The following is a 16,118-nucleotide window of genomic DNA, read 5'->3' on the forward strand; positions in this document are numbered from 1 at the left end:
CTCTTAAATGAAAAATGCTTTAATCACAAAAGAACAAGAAGTACAGGATTTCGAATTTATCTCTGAAACCAGTTGAATTAGTTTGATGTGGTGACAATACTTTTTGTTCTCTGAATGAATGCTTGAACAGTGCATATGTCTTTTGAATTTGTTGTTTTGAGAATGTTAAAATTGTTGGCTCTTGAAAGAATGAAGGAAAAATAGAACTGTTATTGAGGATCTAAAAAATTATCAGATTGATTCTTGAAGCAAGAAAAAGCAGTGAATACAAAAAAAATTTCGAAAAAAAAAAGAAGAAAAGAAAAAGAGAGAAATAAAAGTTGTGATCCAAGGCAAAAAAAGAGTGAGCTTAAGAACCCTGGACACCTCTAATTGGAGACTTTAGCAAAGCTGAGTCACAATCTGAAAAGGTTCACCTAATTATGTGTCTGTGGCATGTATGTATCCGGTGGTAATACTGGAAGACAGAGTGCTTTGGGCCACAGCCAAGACTCATGACATAGATATGTTCAAGAATCATTATACTTAACTAGGAGAATCAATAACACTATCTGAGTTCTGAGTTCTTATAGATGCCAATCATTCTGAACTTCAAAGGATAGAGTGAGATGCCAAAACTGTTCGGAAGCAAAAAGCTACTATCCCGCTCATCTAATTAGAGCTAAGTTTCCTTGATATTTTGGAGTCTTTAGTATGTTCTCTTCTTTTTATCCTATTTTTATTTTCAGTTGCTTGGGGACAAGCAACAATTTAAGTTTGGTGTTGTGATGAGCGGATAATTTATACGCTTTTTGGCATTGTTTTTAGTATGCTTTTAGTATGATCTAGTTAGTTTTTAGTATATTTTTATTAGTTTTTAGTTAAAATTCACTTTTCTGGACTTTACTATGCGTTTGTGTGTTTTTCTGTGATTTCAGGTATTTTCTGGCTGAAATTGAGGGTCCTGAGCAAAAATCTGATTCAGAGACTGAAAAGGACTGCAGATGCTGTTGGATTCTGACCTCCCTGCACTCGAAGTGGATTTTCTGGAGCTACAGAAGCCCAATTGGCGCGTTCTCAACGGTATTGGAAAGTAGACATCCTGGGCTTTCCAGCAATGTATAATAGTCCATACTTTGCCCAAGATTTGATGGCCCAAACCGGCGTAGCAAATCAGCCTCAGAATTTCCAGCGTTTAACGCTGGAACTGGCATAAAACTTGGAGTTAAACGCCCAAACTGGCATAAAAGCTGGCGTTTAACTCCAGAAAAGGTCTCTACACGAAAATACTTCATTGCTCAGCCCAAGCACACACTAAGTGGACCCAGAAGTGGATTTTTACGTCATTTACTCATTTCTGTATACCCTAGGTTACTAGTTTACTATTAATAGGATCTTTTGACATTGTATCTGTACCTCATGACACTTTACACGTTTCTCATTGTACCTTTTACAGTATGAGTCTCTAAACCCCATGGTTGGGGGTGAGGAGCTCTGCTGTGTCTTGATGGATTAATGCAATTACTACTGTTTTTCATTCAATCATGCTTGCTTCTATTCTAAGATATCACTTGTTCTTAACCCGGATGAATGTGATGATCCGTGACACTCATCATATTCTCAACTATGAACGCGTGCCTGACAACCACCTCCGTTCTATCTTAGATTGAGTAGATATCTCTTGGATTCTTTAATCGGAATCTTCGTGGTATAAGCTAGAACTGATGGCGGCATTCAAGAGAATCCGGAAGGTCTAAACCTTGTCTGTGGTATTCTGAGTAGGATTCAATGATTGAATGACTGTGACGAGCTTCAAACTCCTGAGGGCGGGGCGTTAGTGACAGACGCAAAAGAATCACTGGATTCTATTCCGGCCTGATTGAGAACCGACAGATGGATAGCCGTGCCGTGACAGGGTGCGTTGAACATTTCCACTGAGAGGATGGGAGGTAGCCACTGACAACGGTGAAACCCTTGCATACAGCTTTCCATGGAAGGAGCCTTGCGTGCTTGAAGAAGAAGACAGTAGGAAAGCAGAGATTCAGAAGATGGAGCATCTCCAAAACCTCAGCCTGTTCTCCATCACTGCGAAACAAGTACTTATTTCATGTTCTTTTACTCTTCACAATCAATCCTGATAATTTCTGATATCCTGACTAAGATTTACAAGATAACCATAGCTTGCTTCAAGCCGACAATCTCCGTGGGATCGACCCTTACTCACGTAAGGTATTACTTGGACGACCCAGTGCACTTGCTGGTTAGTTGTGCGGGATTGCAAAAGTGTGATTGCAATTTCGTGCACCACTGACCCAGGAGTATTACGATTGGTGGCGTGGGCTTTCCATGTTAGGCACCTGTCAGGCGGGGAGGTTTTGGAGGATCTGAGGCTCATCGAGTTACCCGCCGACGTACACCACACTGCCAGCCAGCCGAGGGACGATCTCCACCTTCCCCAGGGCATGTCAAATCGGGGCTAGGCGTGCAATTGAGGTTAGGACGGATACCCGGCGACCTTCTCGGAGGGACAGGGGTGCTAAAAATTACAGACTGGGCAAGGGGGTTAGGAGGGAGAGAGTCAAGCCTCGTCGAGTGCATTTGGATGTAGAGTCCGACGACGAGGCGGAGTACGACCGACAGGAGGACCATGGAGACCTCCCATCAGACAGGAAGGATACACCTACATCTCCACCTGCTCCTCCAGCCCACGCACCACGTACTCCATTCGGTTCCGGAGAGCCGCAACATCAGGCCATCTGGGACACATCACCACCTGGTTGGCATGATGCAGGGTCATCCACCAGCCATCAGAAGGAGCAAATGGTTGACGAGATATTCTTCGACGACGCCTTCCAGCTTCACACCGCTGACCCAGCCTCGATGCAGCGCCTAGCAGTCATTCCAGACTAGGAAGGAGCAGGGTGTCGGACAGTATCAGCATCCATCTGTTTCTGTGTATACCTCGGCATGGATGCCATAGATATCTCCTACATCTGGATCGTCATACGGGGTGGGGGTTCGTCCGAGTGTCCTATCTGTCACACCACCGTCATACGACTACTGGATGATAAACGTCAGGGTCAAGGGCTGCAAGCGAAGCTAGGTCTGTGGGGTCTGGTGCGAAGTTTAAACTGGGTTCGGACTGTGGTACCCACTTAGAACTTCAACAGCTTCCGCCGGGGAAGTGATCCATGAAGAACGGGAGAAAGATCGAAAAAAGGATAGTGCAAAAATACTCAGACCACTCAAAAGAGAAAAAGATAATGAAAAAATTTTGAATGTTTTTTCTAAATTTATCGTTCTAAATTTTTTAGATGCTACTTGTTTAGAGAGAATTTGCATATTTAACCGGGGAGATTGGATGGAAGAATTTTCGGGATGTGATGTGGAAAAACTAAAACTGAGTTTAGAAGAAATTAATGATTCCAAACCATAAGAGAGAGAAAAAAGTGTCCGCGTATAGTGTGTATTATGCACACTCTTATCAAGAGACTAAAATTCATTAACTATATTTTTTCATTATATAGTATTTTTTTACCATATGCATCTTTTATTTGTAGACCAACAAACAATATCAAACTAAACAACTTCCATTGAGCCAATGTATATGTATTATAATCTAACACAATAATAGGGTAATATTATAATTTGGGAAAGTTTTCACTTGTACCAGTGTACTTGACTAGTACATCGGTATTTAGTAATTACGAAGCATTTTGATATTGATTTAAAAATAAAGAAGGCTCAGATTTAAAGTTTAATTTTGACATGATCATGTAAATGTGTAGAGCACGATGAGGGAGTGACCAATTAGTCCATTATCCGAAAAAGGTAACTCCAAAGTGTTGTTGTGTGTCCTTGATATACGACCACGAACAAGTTGGCTAAGCGGCTCGAACCCGTGTGACTTAGTTGTGGGTGGAACTTCGTTACAGACTTACAGTGAATCTTCAATCGCCAGCCACGAACCTAGCATTCCCTTCCCACCGTTGCAACATCAACGTCTACCCCACCGCACCTACCACAACCCTGATGCATTGTCCAATGCCCCTTAGCATAAACAGAGGAATGCAAGTGTTCAAGGGCAAAAAATAGTAAATAGTGTCCTCTTTAACTATCCTCCTTTACAACAGCGCAAATTGCAGATATTACAAACGCTGAAATTTCATATTCATTATTTTCATTCTCCACTCCAATAAGCATTCAACCATGTTTCAGTGTCTTGCTAATTTCATTCCTTTTGTCTAGGAAATTATTTTTATTGCACCCATAGCTTTTTTTTTTCCTACCTGATTATCCAGACACCTTTGGCATTATAAACATTATTTAATTATTTTTCTACATACATCCTGCTAGAACTCATTCAACCTATTTCACCATGTAATCAACTACAAAAAAAAAAAAAAAAAAAAAACTCTAAATTCAAATCCTATTTACTGGTCAAGTACCACTCATTGTTAATACTTAATAGTCTATCATGACTGCTAAAGAAACAGCCCATGAGCTTCAAATTGGTTATTACGTCCTTAACTGAAAGCACCTGCATTTTAGTTTGGTCATGTTCACTATCATTTCCGTCATTTCACTATCTAATTAGGGATATTTTAGGAATTGGGCCATATACTATTAGACAAAATTTAAATTATCTATATATTCGTATCTGGCATACCGCTGTTTCAATAAAGTGAATAAAACAGGTAAAATTTTTTTAATAATTTCATTATAACAGTGCTGATAATAATTCTTTACTATTAGTTAAAGAGGCTTCCACACTATGAAAAATGTATATTAATAAAAGAAAATGTTAAAAAGTTTGGCAATCGCCTGTGTGCCTTTAGAAGGATTTTTTATTTAAATAAATTAAATAAATATTTTATTTACTAAAATAAATAATTATAAAAATTATTACGAAGATACGTTTTTTAGCTTTATCTCATTTATAATATAAACGAGATAAAACAAGATAAAACTAGTGCACGTGATTAAATGAGATACGTGTATTTAAATAAAACTTTCCCTTCAAAAAGATTAAATTATTACGTTTTTATTATTATCGCATAATAAATCTAATTGTACATGTAAATAGATACTCTTACATATTTTATTTGAATATCAAATATCATGTATGAATTAAACTCTGATAAGTAACTTGTTACATTAACTTTTAAGTCTTAAATCAATACCATAATTTTAGATTAGGGACATTCTTAGATGCTTTAAGATTAAACCATAAAATAAAAAAGAAACTGAAAGTAATAAATGGAAGTTTTATTGCTTGCTGCTGCATCATACTAATATACAACATACATTCCTTTATAGTACAAATAATGTTACATTGTAATACTAATTTGAGGACCTTCAACCGCCAATTCATAATATGGAGACTCATCCAATTCCTGCAATGTTCCATCATCACCACACACTTGTATTATAAATTTGAGGCTATAAGTTCCAGAAGGAACTTTAAGCTCAGAAACATAGTAACATTTTGCTTGTGCCACTCCAAGGTACTCCTTCACATGTTCCAATCTTGAACTTGTACCTTCTTGTTTTGACGATTTCACCAAATAAACATTGTAGCTTCTGAATTGATGGTTCTTTCCGTCTTTCAGTTCCCAAGAAATTTGAAGACTAAGGATCTTTGAGCCCTGAGGACCTGGCGTCCATTTCATGTATTTGGTGTCGACTTGCCACGAAGAAGCCACAGGAAAATCTGACTTGTATTCTAATGTCTGGATTGAGATATGACCAAGGATTGCGAAATAATCTGACGTAGAAGCCGAAGTACTATCGCTGCTATCTGAACTGTATAACCATCTCAACTTATTCGTCGGAGAATCGCATCTATAGCACACTGCATGGATTTCCGCTAGTGTGTATCCGTTCATTGCGATCGTACCTTGATTTATAACCCATCCAGGTGAAGGTCCTTTATTTCCATCTGTCATGATTGCTTTGCTGAAATTTCCAGAGAAATTGTTCAACGGTTGCGATGCAAGAAGTATATACTCTCTTTTGTTGGTGGTGGAAGTGAATGCAAGCTTAAGTCCCAGCGAAGAATTGCCATCAGATTTCACCTGCATTAGTCATGGACTTCGCATAAGAACTGGATGTAAAAGATGAGGATTAAGGTATTAATACCGAGTTGTGTGCAAATTATTTTGTACTTTTTTTTTTGTGTGTGTGTAATTGAACCAGCAATACCGCCATAAGGGAATCTTATTTCTACAAACCCGACTAACCTAACCTAGCTATGGTTGCATGAGAGTTTAGGACCTCGAATCTCCCAAGAAGAATTTTTGTTCCTGAAAGATCTCTCATTTTCCAAATTGGTCTTCAAGATTTTTTAAATCAAATTCATCCTTCAAAGATTTTAAGTTAATCACGTCAGTTCTTCCGTCACTTCCTTTGTTGATTGTGTCAAAATTTACTAATGTTGTACGTTAAGTGACACCACAAGATATACCTAAGAATTTTAATTGACTATTAACATAAATTTATAAAATTAGATTACTCTTGAGACATTAGAATCTCTCAATTTAGGGTTGATTTGATCTAATTTTATAAACTTCTTATGCTAGTCACCATATTCACTAATTAGGATTACTAAGTGTGTGTTGTGATATTACTTAACATTCCACATCAGCAAATTCTAACACTATTAGTAATGGAAGTGACAAAAAGATAACATGACTAACTTAAAATCTTTGAAGGACTAATTTGTTTAAAATAAATCTTTTGGAAAAAAAACGAGTGATCTTTCAGGAACTAATTTGACCATTTACTCTTTCCAGGGATATATACGATACTTTTGGTAATGGGACCAGGGTCCTCCGAAGTTTACCAATTTTCGTGCTGGTTACTAAGAATTGAATTAAATATGCATTGGCAGCTCTTTGAGGCTGAGTATGATGGCATTCTTTGAACCCAAGGATGTTAGATTGATGTGTTGTGTTCTCAGAAATTATGATAAAGAAGTTATAGCTTACAGAATAAGTTAAGTGGATGGGCAACTCGCTCAAAACAAACTCCGTTTCAAAGATTTTCTTCTCAAAGTGAGCATGCTCTTCAAGAGATCCTTTGAATGTAATGTTCCCTCCTCCACTATAAGATGATCCCTTCAGGCTGCAATTTTCAAGAACAACAGTGAATAATTTAGATGCTGTAAGAAGTAGATTTGAAAAGTAGCAATTCTATGTCATCTTAAGCTGGAAGAATAGGCAAGGAGGCATTCTATATTAGTTGTCATTTTAATGTTATGGAATTCAACATACATAACAATATTGAGGTTTTCAGTTAGATCATCCATTAAGTGAAAAAATGTTCAAAGGAACGGCCACACTAGTGATGTAAGACTAATAATAAACTATATCATATTTCTATTAAAGACAAGTCTCCTAATGACCTAATTCATGAGTTGTTCGGTTTTTTTATCGAACATTTACTTTGAACATAAGAATTACATATTTTGTACAATCCGTTACACTTCACCATTAAAGGAACATACAAAATATTAGAGATGCATTATCACTTACTCTGTAAAAACTTGAATAGGATTTGTAGAGTCAGCAAAATTGAGATGCGGCTGCGCACAAATATGAGTTAGATTATGTATAATAGAATTCTTAAACAGGTACCACAAATTTAAAATATTTGATGAAATATCATTTTCGTGTAATTGTTATGATTTTACTAAAATTAGAACTTTAAATATTAGAGTTGACAAACTAAGAACTCAAAAGAGAAGGCAGTTATATCCCTTTTCTAGGTTTATCCAACTATCAATACGGTACATGTTCGAGCCAACAATAAGAAAGAAGGTCTATTTGGGCCATGCCTGAAAGCCTTGGCAAGAAATGTTGCACCAAGTAGCATCCGACACAAGGTCTCCGTCCATTGAAATATGATAACCGCGTCCCTGAAAGTAAGAAAGAATGCTCAGATGTACAAGAAATAAAAAATGAGATTCTTCTAATTTTAATACAAGATTGTGGAGCAAATTGTTTATGCTTTGAAGTTACATGCATTAGATTTTTACTTATGTATTTATTTCTTTTTTGATGGAGGTGTAGTTCTAAAGTGTCTGTTTCCCATTTCTTTGAGGATATAATTTTTTTCTGCCCACCCATCAACTGTCTCAGAGCATTCACAGACTATCTTAGTATCATTATCAAATTAAAAAAATGAAACTCATTGAATAAAATGAGGGGAAAAAATGTGTGAAAGGGGGTAAATTTGTAATTATCTTAACCTGATCAAAATTTGTGTAGAACGGTAATACTCCAGGATGCTTACGCAATACTCCCCATGACTTTTCCACAAGATCCCACCAACTGCAACATAAAATGCATGGTAATAATGCTAGTGCTTGTGAGTAAGACATTTAAGGTTTGATCCTTCACGATTAAAATATAATAGCTAAGAAAAAAACCTGCTTGTTTAACACTACCATTATCCACACACAATTGAAAAAGGTAGAAGTCAGAAAAAAATTCTGGGACAGAAAGATGCATGATAAAAATAGTAACTCAGCTAAAATTTTCCACTTGCATTGATATTGTAAAATTAAATTTCTGCAACTTTAAATGGAGGAAATCACCAGACCCCAGAAAAAGAGCAGATGCACCAAGAAATTGGGATAAACCATTGAAGTTCCTTCCCATTCTACTTTCTGATCAAATAAACAGAGACCATAGAATCACCTGACATAATGCCACGATACACAATTAAAATAAAAGTACTAAAGTACCAAACTTCACAAGAATCCCACACATAAAACACTAACAATCTTCAAACTCAAGGGACTATCATTGTGAAAGACAGGGAGTCCGTGAGAGAAATTTCTGGGGCAAGCACACTATATATCCATGATACTTTCTTCAGAAAGATTACCAGATTGAGATGCTTCGAATTGCAGAGATGAAACGTATTCGTTACTCTCTTTTCTCACCTATAGCCCTCTATTCCATCTTCAATTTTAGGTTCATTTACATGTACAATGTTGGTCAATTCTGGCATTCGATTTTTCTCTTATGCATTATTGCATTATCATGAATCAACTTGGTCAACCTTGTGATATTTATATTAAACTTGTAAGCACCAAAATTACAATAATTATTAAGGTATCGGAACACGCATATGCAACGTAGTTACCTGTTATTAGCAGTCTCAAAATCTGGTGGTTGTTTTGTTTCATAGACCCATCCAGGAGCAAATATAGCAGCGGATACATCATCCTTTCTTAGTACGTCGAGAGCAACATTTACCTGAGACATTCATAACAAAGATTAATGAATGCAGTGGAAATAAGACCAAGAAAATCACTGAGAGACATCCCTGAGGGCCCCATACACTTTACAAACCATAAACCAAACTTGTCAAAAACTATTCTGCATCTCAACACTAACATGTTTGTGTCTGACTAAAACTTCAACATGTGTGGTGTATTATTCATAATTGCACCATGAATTAAGAAATAGGAGTAGCTGATAATTTTATTTTTGGTAAAGGATGTTTAGTCAGGGAAGTTGACCACTTCACTGTCAAAGAAGTGCACTAAACAACTAATCTGAAGGAAGTCATAACATTAAAAGAATGTCAACAATAGCGTCTTCATTACACCAAGACAAAATAAAGGTATTATGATGGTGAAAACATTGACAAGGGTAGAATGCTTGATGAACCATAAATATGCACAACAATTAACCCTATAAATGCACTTGAATGCGAAGATACAAGATGTATTTCATAGCCAAGCAACCCAAATGAGTGATAATTAGTTTGCTTAAAATTAATATTAGTACTATATTCGCTGTATACTGTTCATGCAACTTCCTTTTTTCCCCTTATTTTCATCCTAATTCCTAGGGTGCAATCTAGTCAGAAATGAAACATATTGAAAAAAGACCCTAAAAGGGACAGGATAACCACCTATGTAAAGTCAAACAGGCTATAAAATTCAGCTCCTATCTTATGTTCCACTCGGGACAGTCAAAATTGATTTCAATACAAGTTTGAAATTGAGGTAACAAACATAGATTATATTGTTATATTACAAAAATAGGTGAATACCACAGAACACTTACATTCCACTGTCCACCACCATATGTGTTCCTTCCAAATACATCTATTCCCATGTACACATCAAACCTCCGATCACTTGCAACGGCAGCAGAGAGGCTTGGATAGTTTTCCTACATGGTGCATCATAAAGTTAATTGAGGCAAACTGGTGACTGATCAAACACTGGAGTTGCAGAAGTAGGAGACAAGAAGAAAAGCAATACCTTCCATGTATAGTTAACAAATATCCCATCACATATGTCAAAGAAAGGCTTATTGTAATAGTTTAGTTGGTCTTGCCAATTCAGATCACCATCAACTGTAACACTGTCATACCTACAATATCAAGAAAACACATCGAAGTCAAACCTCGTCACCATCCACCACAATAGAATGTTGCTGATGTATCTTCCTCTACTTACCAAAGCACTACCGATCCAGGAACAGATGAATGCATCAATGACGATAAATGATCTACAAACTCTTTTAAGTTAGGAATTTGTCCTCGGTCCAAATTTACCTCCATTTTTATCTGCAATTGACAAATCATTGACTGGACTACAAAATACGCAATTCTGTGAAGTATTGGAAAATAATTATGCATTTGATCAGCATGGGTGTGACACTGTGTATGTATGCAAAAGACTAGATATCTGCATCTAAGAAGCCATTCCAAAGTAGCATCGATCCATTTCTCTTCCATGAATTCTAGGTTTTACAAACTTCCATTAAAATACCAAAGTTAAGGATCCATTATAGTAAGATAACATCTCCTATTATTTTATCTGAAATTTATTTCCATCTCTATTTACAAAGTTCACTAATATATCAAATTAATTAGATAATAAAATTCAAATGGACATGAATATAAACTCTAAAAGCACAGATGGAGATAAGAATTTACTAGCCAGCCATCGAAGCCTAAAGTAACAGCAAGCTCCACCAGACGTTCTGCATACATTTGAGCAGACTCCTTTGTTGAAAGCAGCACATCACAGGCAGCTCTTCCCTCATCCCATTCGATGATGAAAGTACCCAGCACCTAAAGTATTAGAGGAAAAAGTAGAACCAACAAAGTTCAAATAAAATTGATGCAGTAAGTCATCTCAGAACTTATGCAATGGAATAATCTATTTTTCTTCTGATTCAAGCATGAGCAATTAGTAATGCCAGTAAACATCTGTGTGTGAGGGAGGGGAAAAACAAAAACTCACCTTTAACAATATTAATTATTTCAACCAAATTCAGCAATTACAGATCTTGCAAAGTTAAACCAAATAAAATAAAATAAAATCACCCCATTTCACCAAATTCAAAAGTAAGCACAAAAGCAAGAAGAGATTTTTGTTTAACATCCATATTATTAGACTCCATTCTAACATCCACTTCAACAGTCACTTTTACTTTTCACCTTTGAATCGTATGGGGTGACCAAATGACACCTACTTTTAAATTCTCAAATACCATCACTCCACATTCCAAGAACAATATCAGCCATAAGTGGCTAGTGAAGGTGGAACATGATATACAATCTAAATAAACTTGACCTATGATGCTAGAGCTTTATTCAACTAGCTACACTGAATCAAAATTGTATAAGTACCTTAACTCCGTGACGATGAGCAGTGTTAGTCCAACAAGGAGGAGGAATAGTAACCAAACTGTGTGAAAAGTAGACAAAAACATCGATCAAATGCCAATGCCAGATTGCATAAGCATCAGGGTTGGTCCCCCCTTGAACCCACTTGTCATCTAAGTACCCGCCTACATTACACCAATACAAAAATCCAAGTATTTCATACAACTATATAAGTATTAAGTACCATACACATATACTTGGTCACAAAGTTAAGAAATTTTCAGCTAGCATTATTTGGTGCAGATACCCATATGCAAGTATAAATTTAATTTTGAGTTTAAAACAATTTTACACACACACCCAATATGTAACATCACGTAAGCAAAAACAATTAATTTTTACATTTACCCAAAATAACGGATGTGATTTGACGACAGACATCAAAATTAAACTCATGCAAGTATATATAAAAGAAATGAACTTTTTTGGGGTGGATCATAGGTACCCACCTGCCATGTCATGACACACCAACAATCTTCTCCTATTAGGCAATGATGATGATGATGATGATGATGATGATGAAGCGGCATGATGTGACATTGGAAGCAAAGCAATGTTAAAAGGGTAGTGAAAGGAATTGAAGTAGGAGCGAGTTTTGAGATCCTCTAGGGTTTTGATTGGGTATGAAATTGGTACTGAAGGTTGCTTGGGATCGAAGAGTGGTGGTTGCAGAGGATCAGAGGAAGAAGGTTTGGACATGGTGACGAAGAGGTAGAGGGTTTGGAGTGTGGTGAGAATGAAGCGAATGATGTTTCGGATAGTGATTAAGATTCGGCGGTTTATATAGACTCGGAGAAGTCGAGGAATCATAATCATCATCCAACACCAACCCTGGCCTTTTGGTTTCGAATTTTGATGCTGCATTCATTGCTGCTGATGATGCTATCCTGCAAAATGGTTTGCCAATTTTTTTTTTAAATTATTCTTTTCTTCTCTCTTTTTGTAGTTTATTTTGTAGTTAATTTTTTTTTAAAGGTAAGAGTAAGATTTAAACTCAAAATTTGTAGGGATAAAATAAAAGAATTATATCATTTGAATTATAATTTGTTTCAAATTGAATGGAGGAGGATTGGGCTAAAGGGTCCAAACTAACACGCCCCTCATGAAACTTTTTTTGTAGTTTTTTTCAAAAATATATTTGGAGTACATTATGTTTTTCTGGAGTACATTATGTCAAGATAAAGAAATTTTTTCAACCGAGATGTTAAATAAACATTATCTAATGAATAAAGGAGAAAAAAAAAACAATTAAGAGAGAAAGAAGTTTCAAAACATTAGTTACTGCTGTTCATAGAGAAGGTGGTTTGAAGAAATGATGTCGCCAGTCCTCCAACAATATGCTTGAGACAGAATTTCCTCAAGTTTCTGGAGTTGGTTCTCAAAGACTAAAGCATTTTGCGCCAACCAATTCTGTCATAGAAGGTAAGCCACCTGAGCACTTCTGATTTTGAAATTGGATTTAGATTTCTCAGCTTCCATAAATTCACTCCACCAATCCCAAACTTTAAGTTAGGGTCGCGGGAAATAATGCTTGCTACTGGGGAGCTGTTTCAAATTTAAAGAACTTCTGTACAGAAAATAATGGCATGCATCGGTGTTTCTGGCGTCGTCGATTGACAGTGGGAACAAAGGCTGCTAACTTGTGGTAATCTGACCTTTGGTGTTACTCTCATTTTCCATAAGGTTTTCTACATTTCTAAATCTGCATGTCGGGGATGGAGTGAATTCATTGGAGGATGAAAGAATTGGTATGCTATACTATACTCAGATTTTACCGCGTACTCCCTGAGTCTTCCTCTTCTGTGAATAGGAATTTGTTGAATTTGATAATCTGTGTCTAGTGGAAGGCTTTCATAAGAAGCTGGTGATTCCATTCTTCCTCGCCTGTGAATAGTTGTCTAACCCAGATAAGCGATTTATCTCTGCATTCACTGCAATGCGAAAGGGTGGTTGGTTCCTAAACCATGAATCTTCTTTGATTCTAACAGATCCTTGAATTGAAACTTTGCACTTAATTTCTTTTTCCAAAATTTTCCTTTCCTCCAAAAGACTCTGCCAAGTTGAAGATGGTCGATTTCCTGGATTGACTTCGAGTTGAGAATTGTATCTGAAGTACTTATTTTTGAAGATTTTGTAAAAAAGAAAATGTGATTTAGTCATCAACCACACAAAACTCCTTTTGTAGTTGAAATTTGAAAATGTACAGAAAATAATTTGTATTACCGTAATACGACGGAAACTTATATACAGTATTTATTAAATATTAATTTTATATAAAATTATATGTGAATTTTTATTTTATATTATTATATAAAATGATAAAAAAATTTATTTTTTATACAATTTAAATATAAAATATAAAAATAAAAATACAGATATTAAAAAAATAAAAATAATTTCTTTTAAATTTAAACGTGAAATTTTTTATTAATAATGGAACAAAAGTTTAAAGAAATAAATTATACATAAATTACTTTATGAAAAAATCTCTAATATTAACAGAAAATAAAAGTGAAATAATATTATAAATAACCAAATAAAAAATCTGGTGGTGTCTAAATTTAATTATTTCATTCGCGTAGTTATTATCTCTCCGAAGCACGAGTATGCTTCACATTCCAAAAGATAAATGAGAATCTTGCAAATGAAAGTTCAATACTGTTCTAGAATCTGTTTTTATTTGAATATTATTATACTTTCGGTGGAGAGTAATGAAAAGCCAAAAAATTCTTAAAATCTTGCTTTTAGTGATTGACCGATGACTTAAATTTACTCTGAAACCTGCTATGAAATTAATGGTGGTCCCAAAAGATGCCACCGCAAGCTTACCAACCTCAAGCTTTTATTAAATAACTGTTTGTGTTTATCTTTATCCAACATTTTGGAGGAAGACGTTAGGATTGTTTAAAAAATTTTAATGCTATAGAATAAAATTAAAAATAGTTAAAATTAAATTAAATTTTAGTGTTTAAAATAAATTAATAAAATTATAGAATTAAATTAAATTTTAGTATTTAAATATTTATCAAATAAATTAAAATTTTATAATAAATAATTGTATCTTTTATTAATATAATATTATATTTAAATAATAAATATATTTATTTATTAAATTATATAAAATAATTAAAATAATTTATTTTTTAATTAAAATTTATTTACTTAAAAAAACAAAATTAGATTAATTTAAAATATTAAATTTAAAAAATATTATTATTAATTAAAAAATTAAATAATTCTTCATAGTTGATTCTAACAACAAACTAACAATAAAAAATAAACATAAACTATTAAGAATCAATTTGTTGAGTGGTCTAACGAGGTAACAAGTAAAACAATTAGTTATTAATGATAAATTATAACAACTAATTCATATTATTAAAATAGAATAAAATTATGCTACTTTTTGTTAGTTTTATGATTGACATAACTTCACTTGAAATATTTAAATGTATTGGCAAATATTTGATGTCATTAATCTAAGTTAAACACATAAAATTTATATGTGTGGATATTTTTTAGAGAAAAAGTATAGGTAGACAATGAGAATACTAAAACATATGAACAATGGATATGTCGGATGTTCAATTCAATAGGTATGCATATGATTATGTTCATTATTTTTAATTGGAAGGTTATTTCTTTTGATTCGATTTACTCATGCACAGTTAATAATGGCTGGATGTTCAATTCACTAGGTGTGCAGATAGTTATCCTAATGTTAAAGTTTAGGAGGTAATTTGGGAGTATAGTATTTTTTTATTTTATTGAGTTAATTCTAGAACTCATTATTTATATTGTTTATAAAAATCATTATCTACCTAGCAAAACTCTTTTTTAGATCTAAATAGTAGATCTTTTAAAAAATATATATATTATATTAAGTGAGTTGAAGAAAAGAAAATAGAAGGAAACAAAGGTGGTGCGAAAAAAGAGAATGTGTATTACAAGATAAGAGGCTTTCAGAAAAAGTAAGTGTAAAAAATTAAAAATGAGTAATTAAATTATAAAAATATTTTAAATATTTTAAGTTTTAAGTGAAATCTCAAATAGAATAAATTTGAAATAGAATAAATTAATTTAAAAAAAACAATAAAATTAAATTGAATTTTATTTAAATTAATTTTATTTCAAATATTGGAATTGAACATAAAAATTGAATTCCAAAACGTTTTTAAACACTATAAACTATATTGTCACTTGATTTAACACTTCATTAACGGTAAACTTTCCTTGTCAAAAATTTTTTGCATGTAAAATAAGAAATAAAAATGGTCTCTTTTAAATTTAAGCATGAATTTTCTTTTTTTATTAGCAAACATGGCAAAAATCCAAAGAAATAAATTACACATAAATTACTTTAGGGAAAGAGAAGTGAAATAACCCTATAAAATAATCATAAATAACTAAATAAAAAAAATTAGTGGTGTCTAAATTTA

At 34.1% G+C, this 16,118-nt stretch overlaps 1 protein-coding gene across 1 annotated transcript; it reads right to left on the reverse strand.

Annotated features, from left to right (window-relative positions):
• Positions 1-5,232: 5,232 nt before the first annotated feature.
• LOC112715346 (cytosolic endo-beta-N-acetylglucosaminidase 1) lies at positions 5,233-13,833 on the reverse strand. Its single transcript, XM_025767108.3, has 13 exons — positions 12,962-13,833; positions 12,129-12,566; positions 11,644-11,804; positions 10,945-11,082; positions 10,463-10,572; positions 10,265-10,376; positions 10,065-10,172; positions 9,133-9,245; positions 8,231-8,312; positions 7,817-7,897; positions 7,515-7,564; positions 6,969-7,104; positions 5,233-6,056 (listed from the first exon to the last, which is right to left on the reverse strand). The coding sequence occupies exons 2-13, from the start codon at positions 12,541-12,543 to the stop codon at positions 5,310-5,312; spliced, it is 2,253 nt and encodes a 750-aa protein (XP_025622893.1). The 5' UTR covers positions 12,544-12,566; positions 12,962-13,833; the 3' UTR covers positions 5,233-5,309.
• Positions 13,834-16,118: the final 2,285 nt, after the last annotated feature.

This window comes from Arachis hypogaea, chromosome 10 (genome assembly GCF_003086295.3).
Source record: "Arachis hypogaea cultivar Tifrunner chromosome 10, arahy.Tifrunner.gnm2.J5K5, whole genome shotgun sequence".
NCBI lineage: Eukaryota > Viridiplantae > Streptophyta > Magnoliopsida > Fabales > Fabaceae > Arachis > Arachis hypogaea.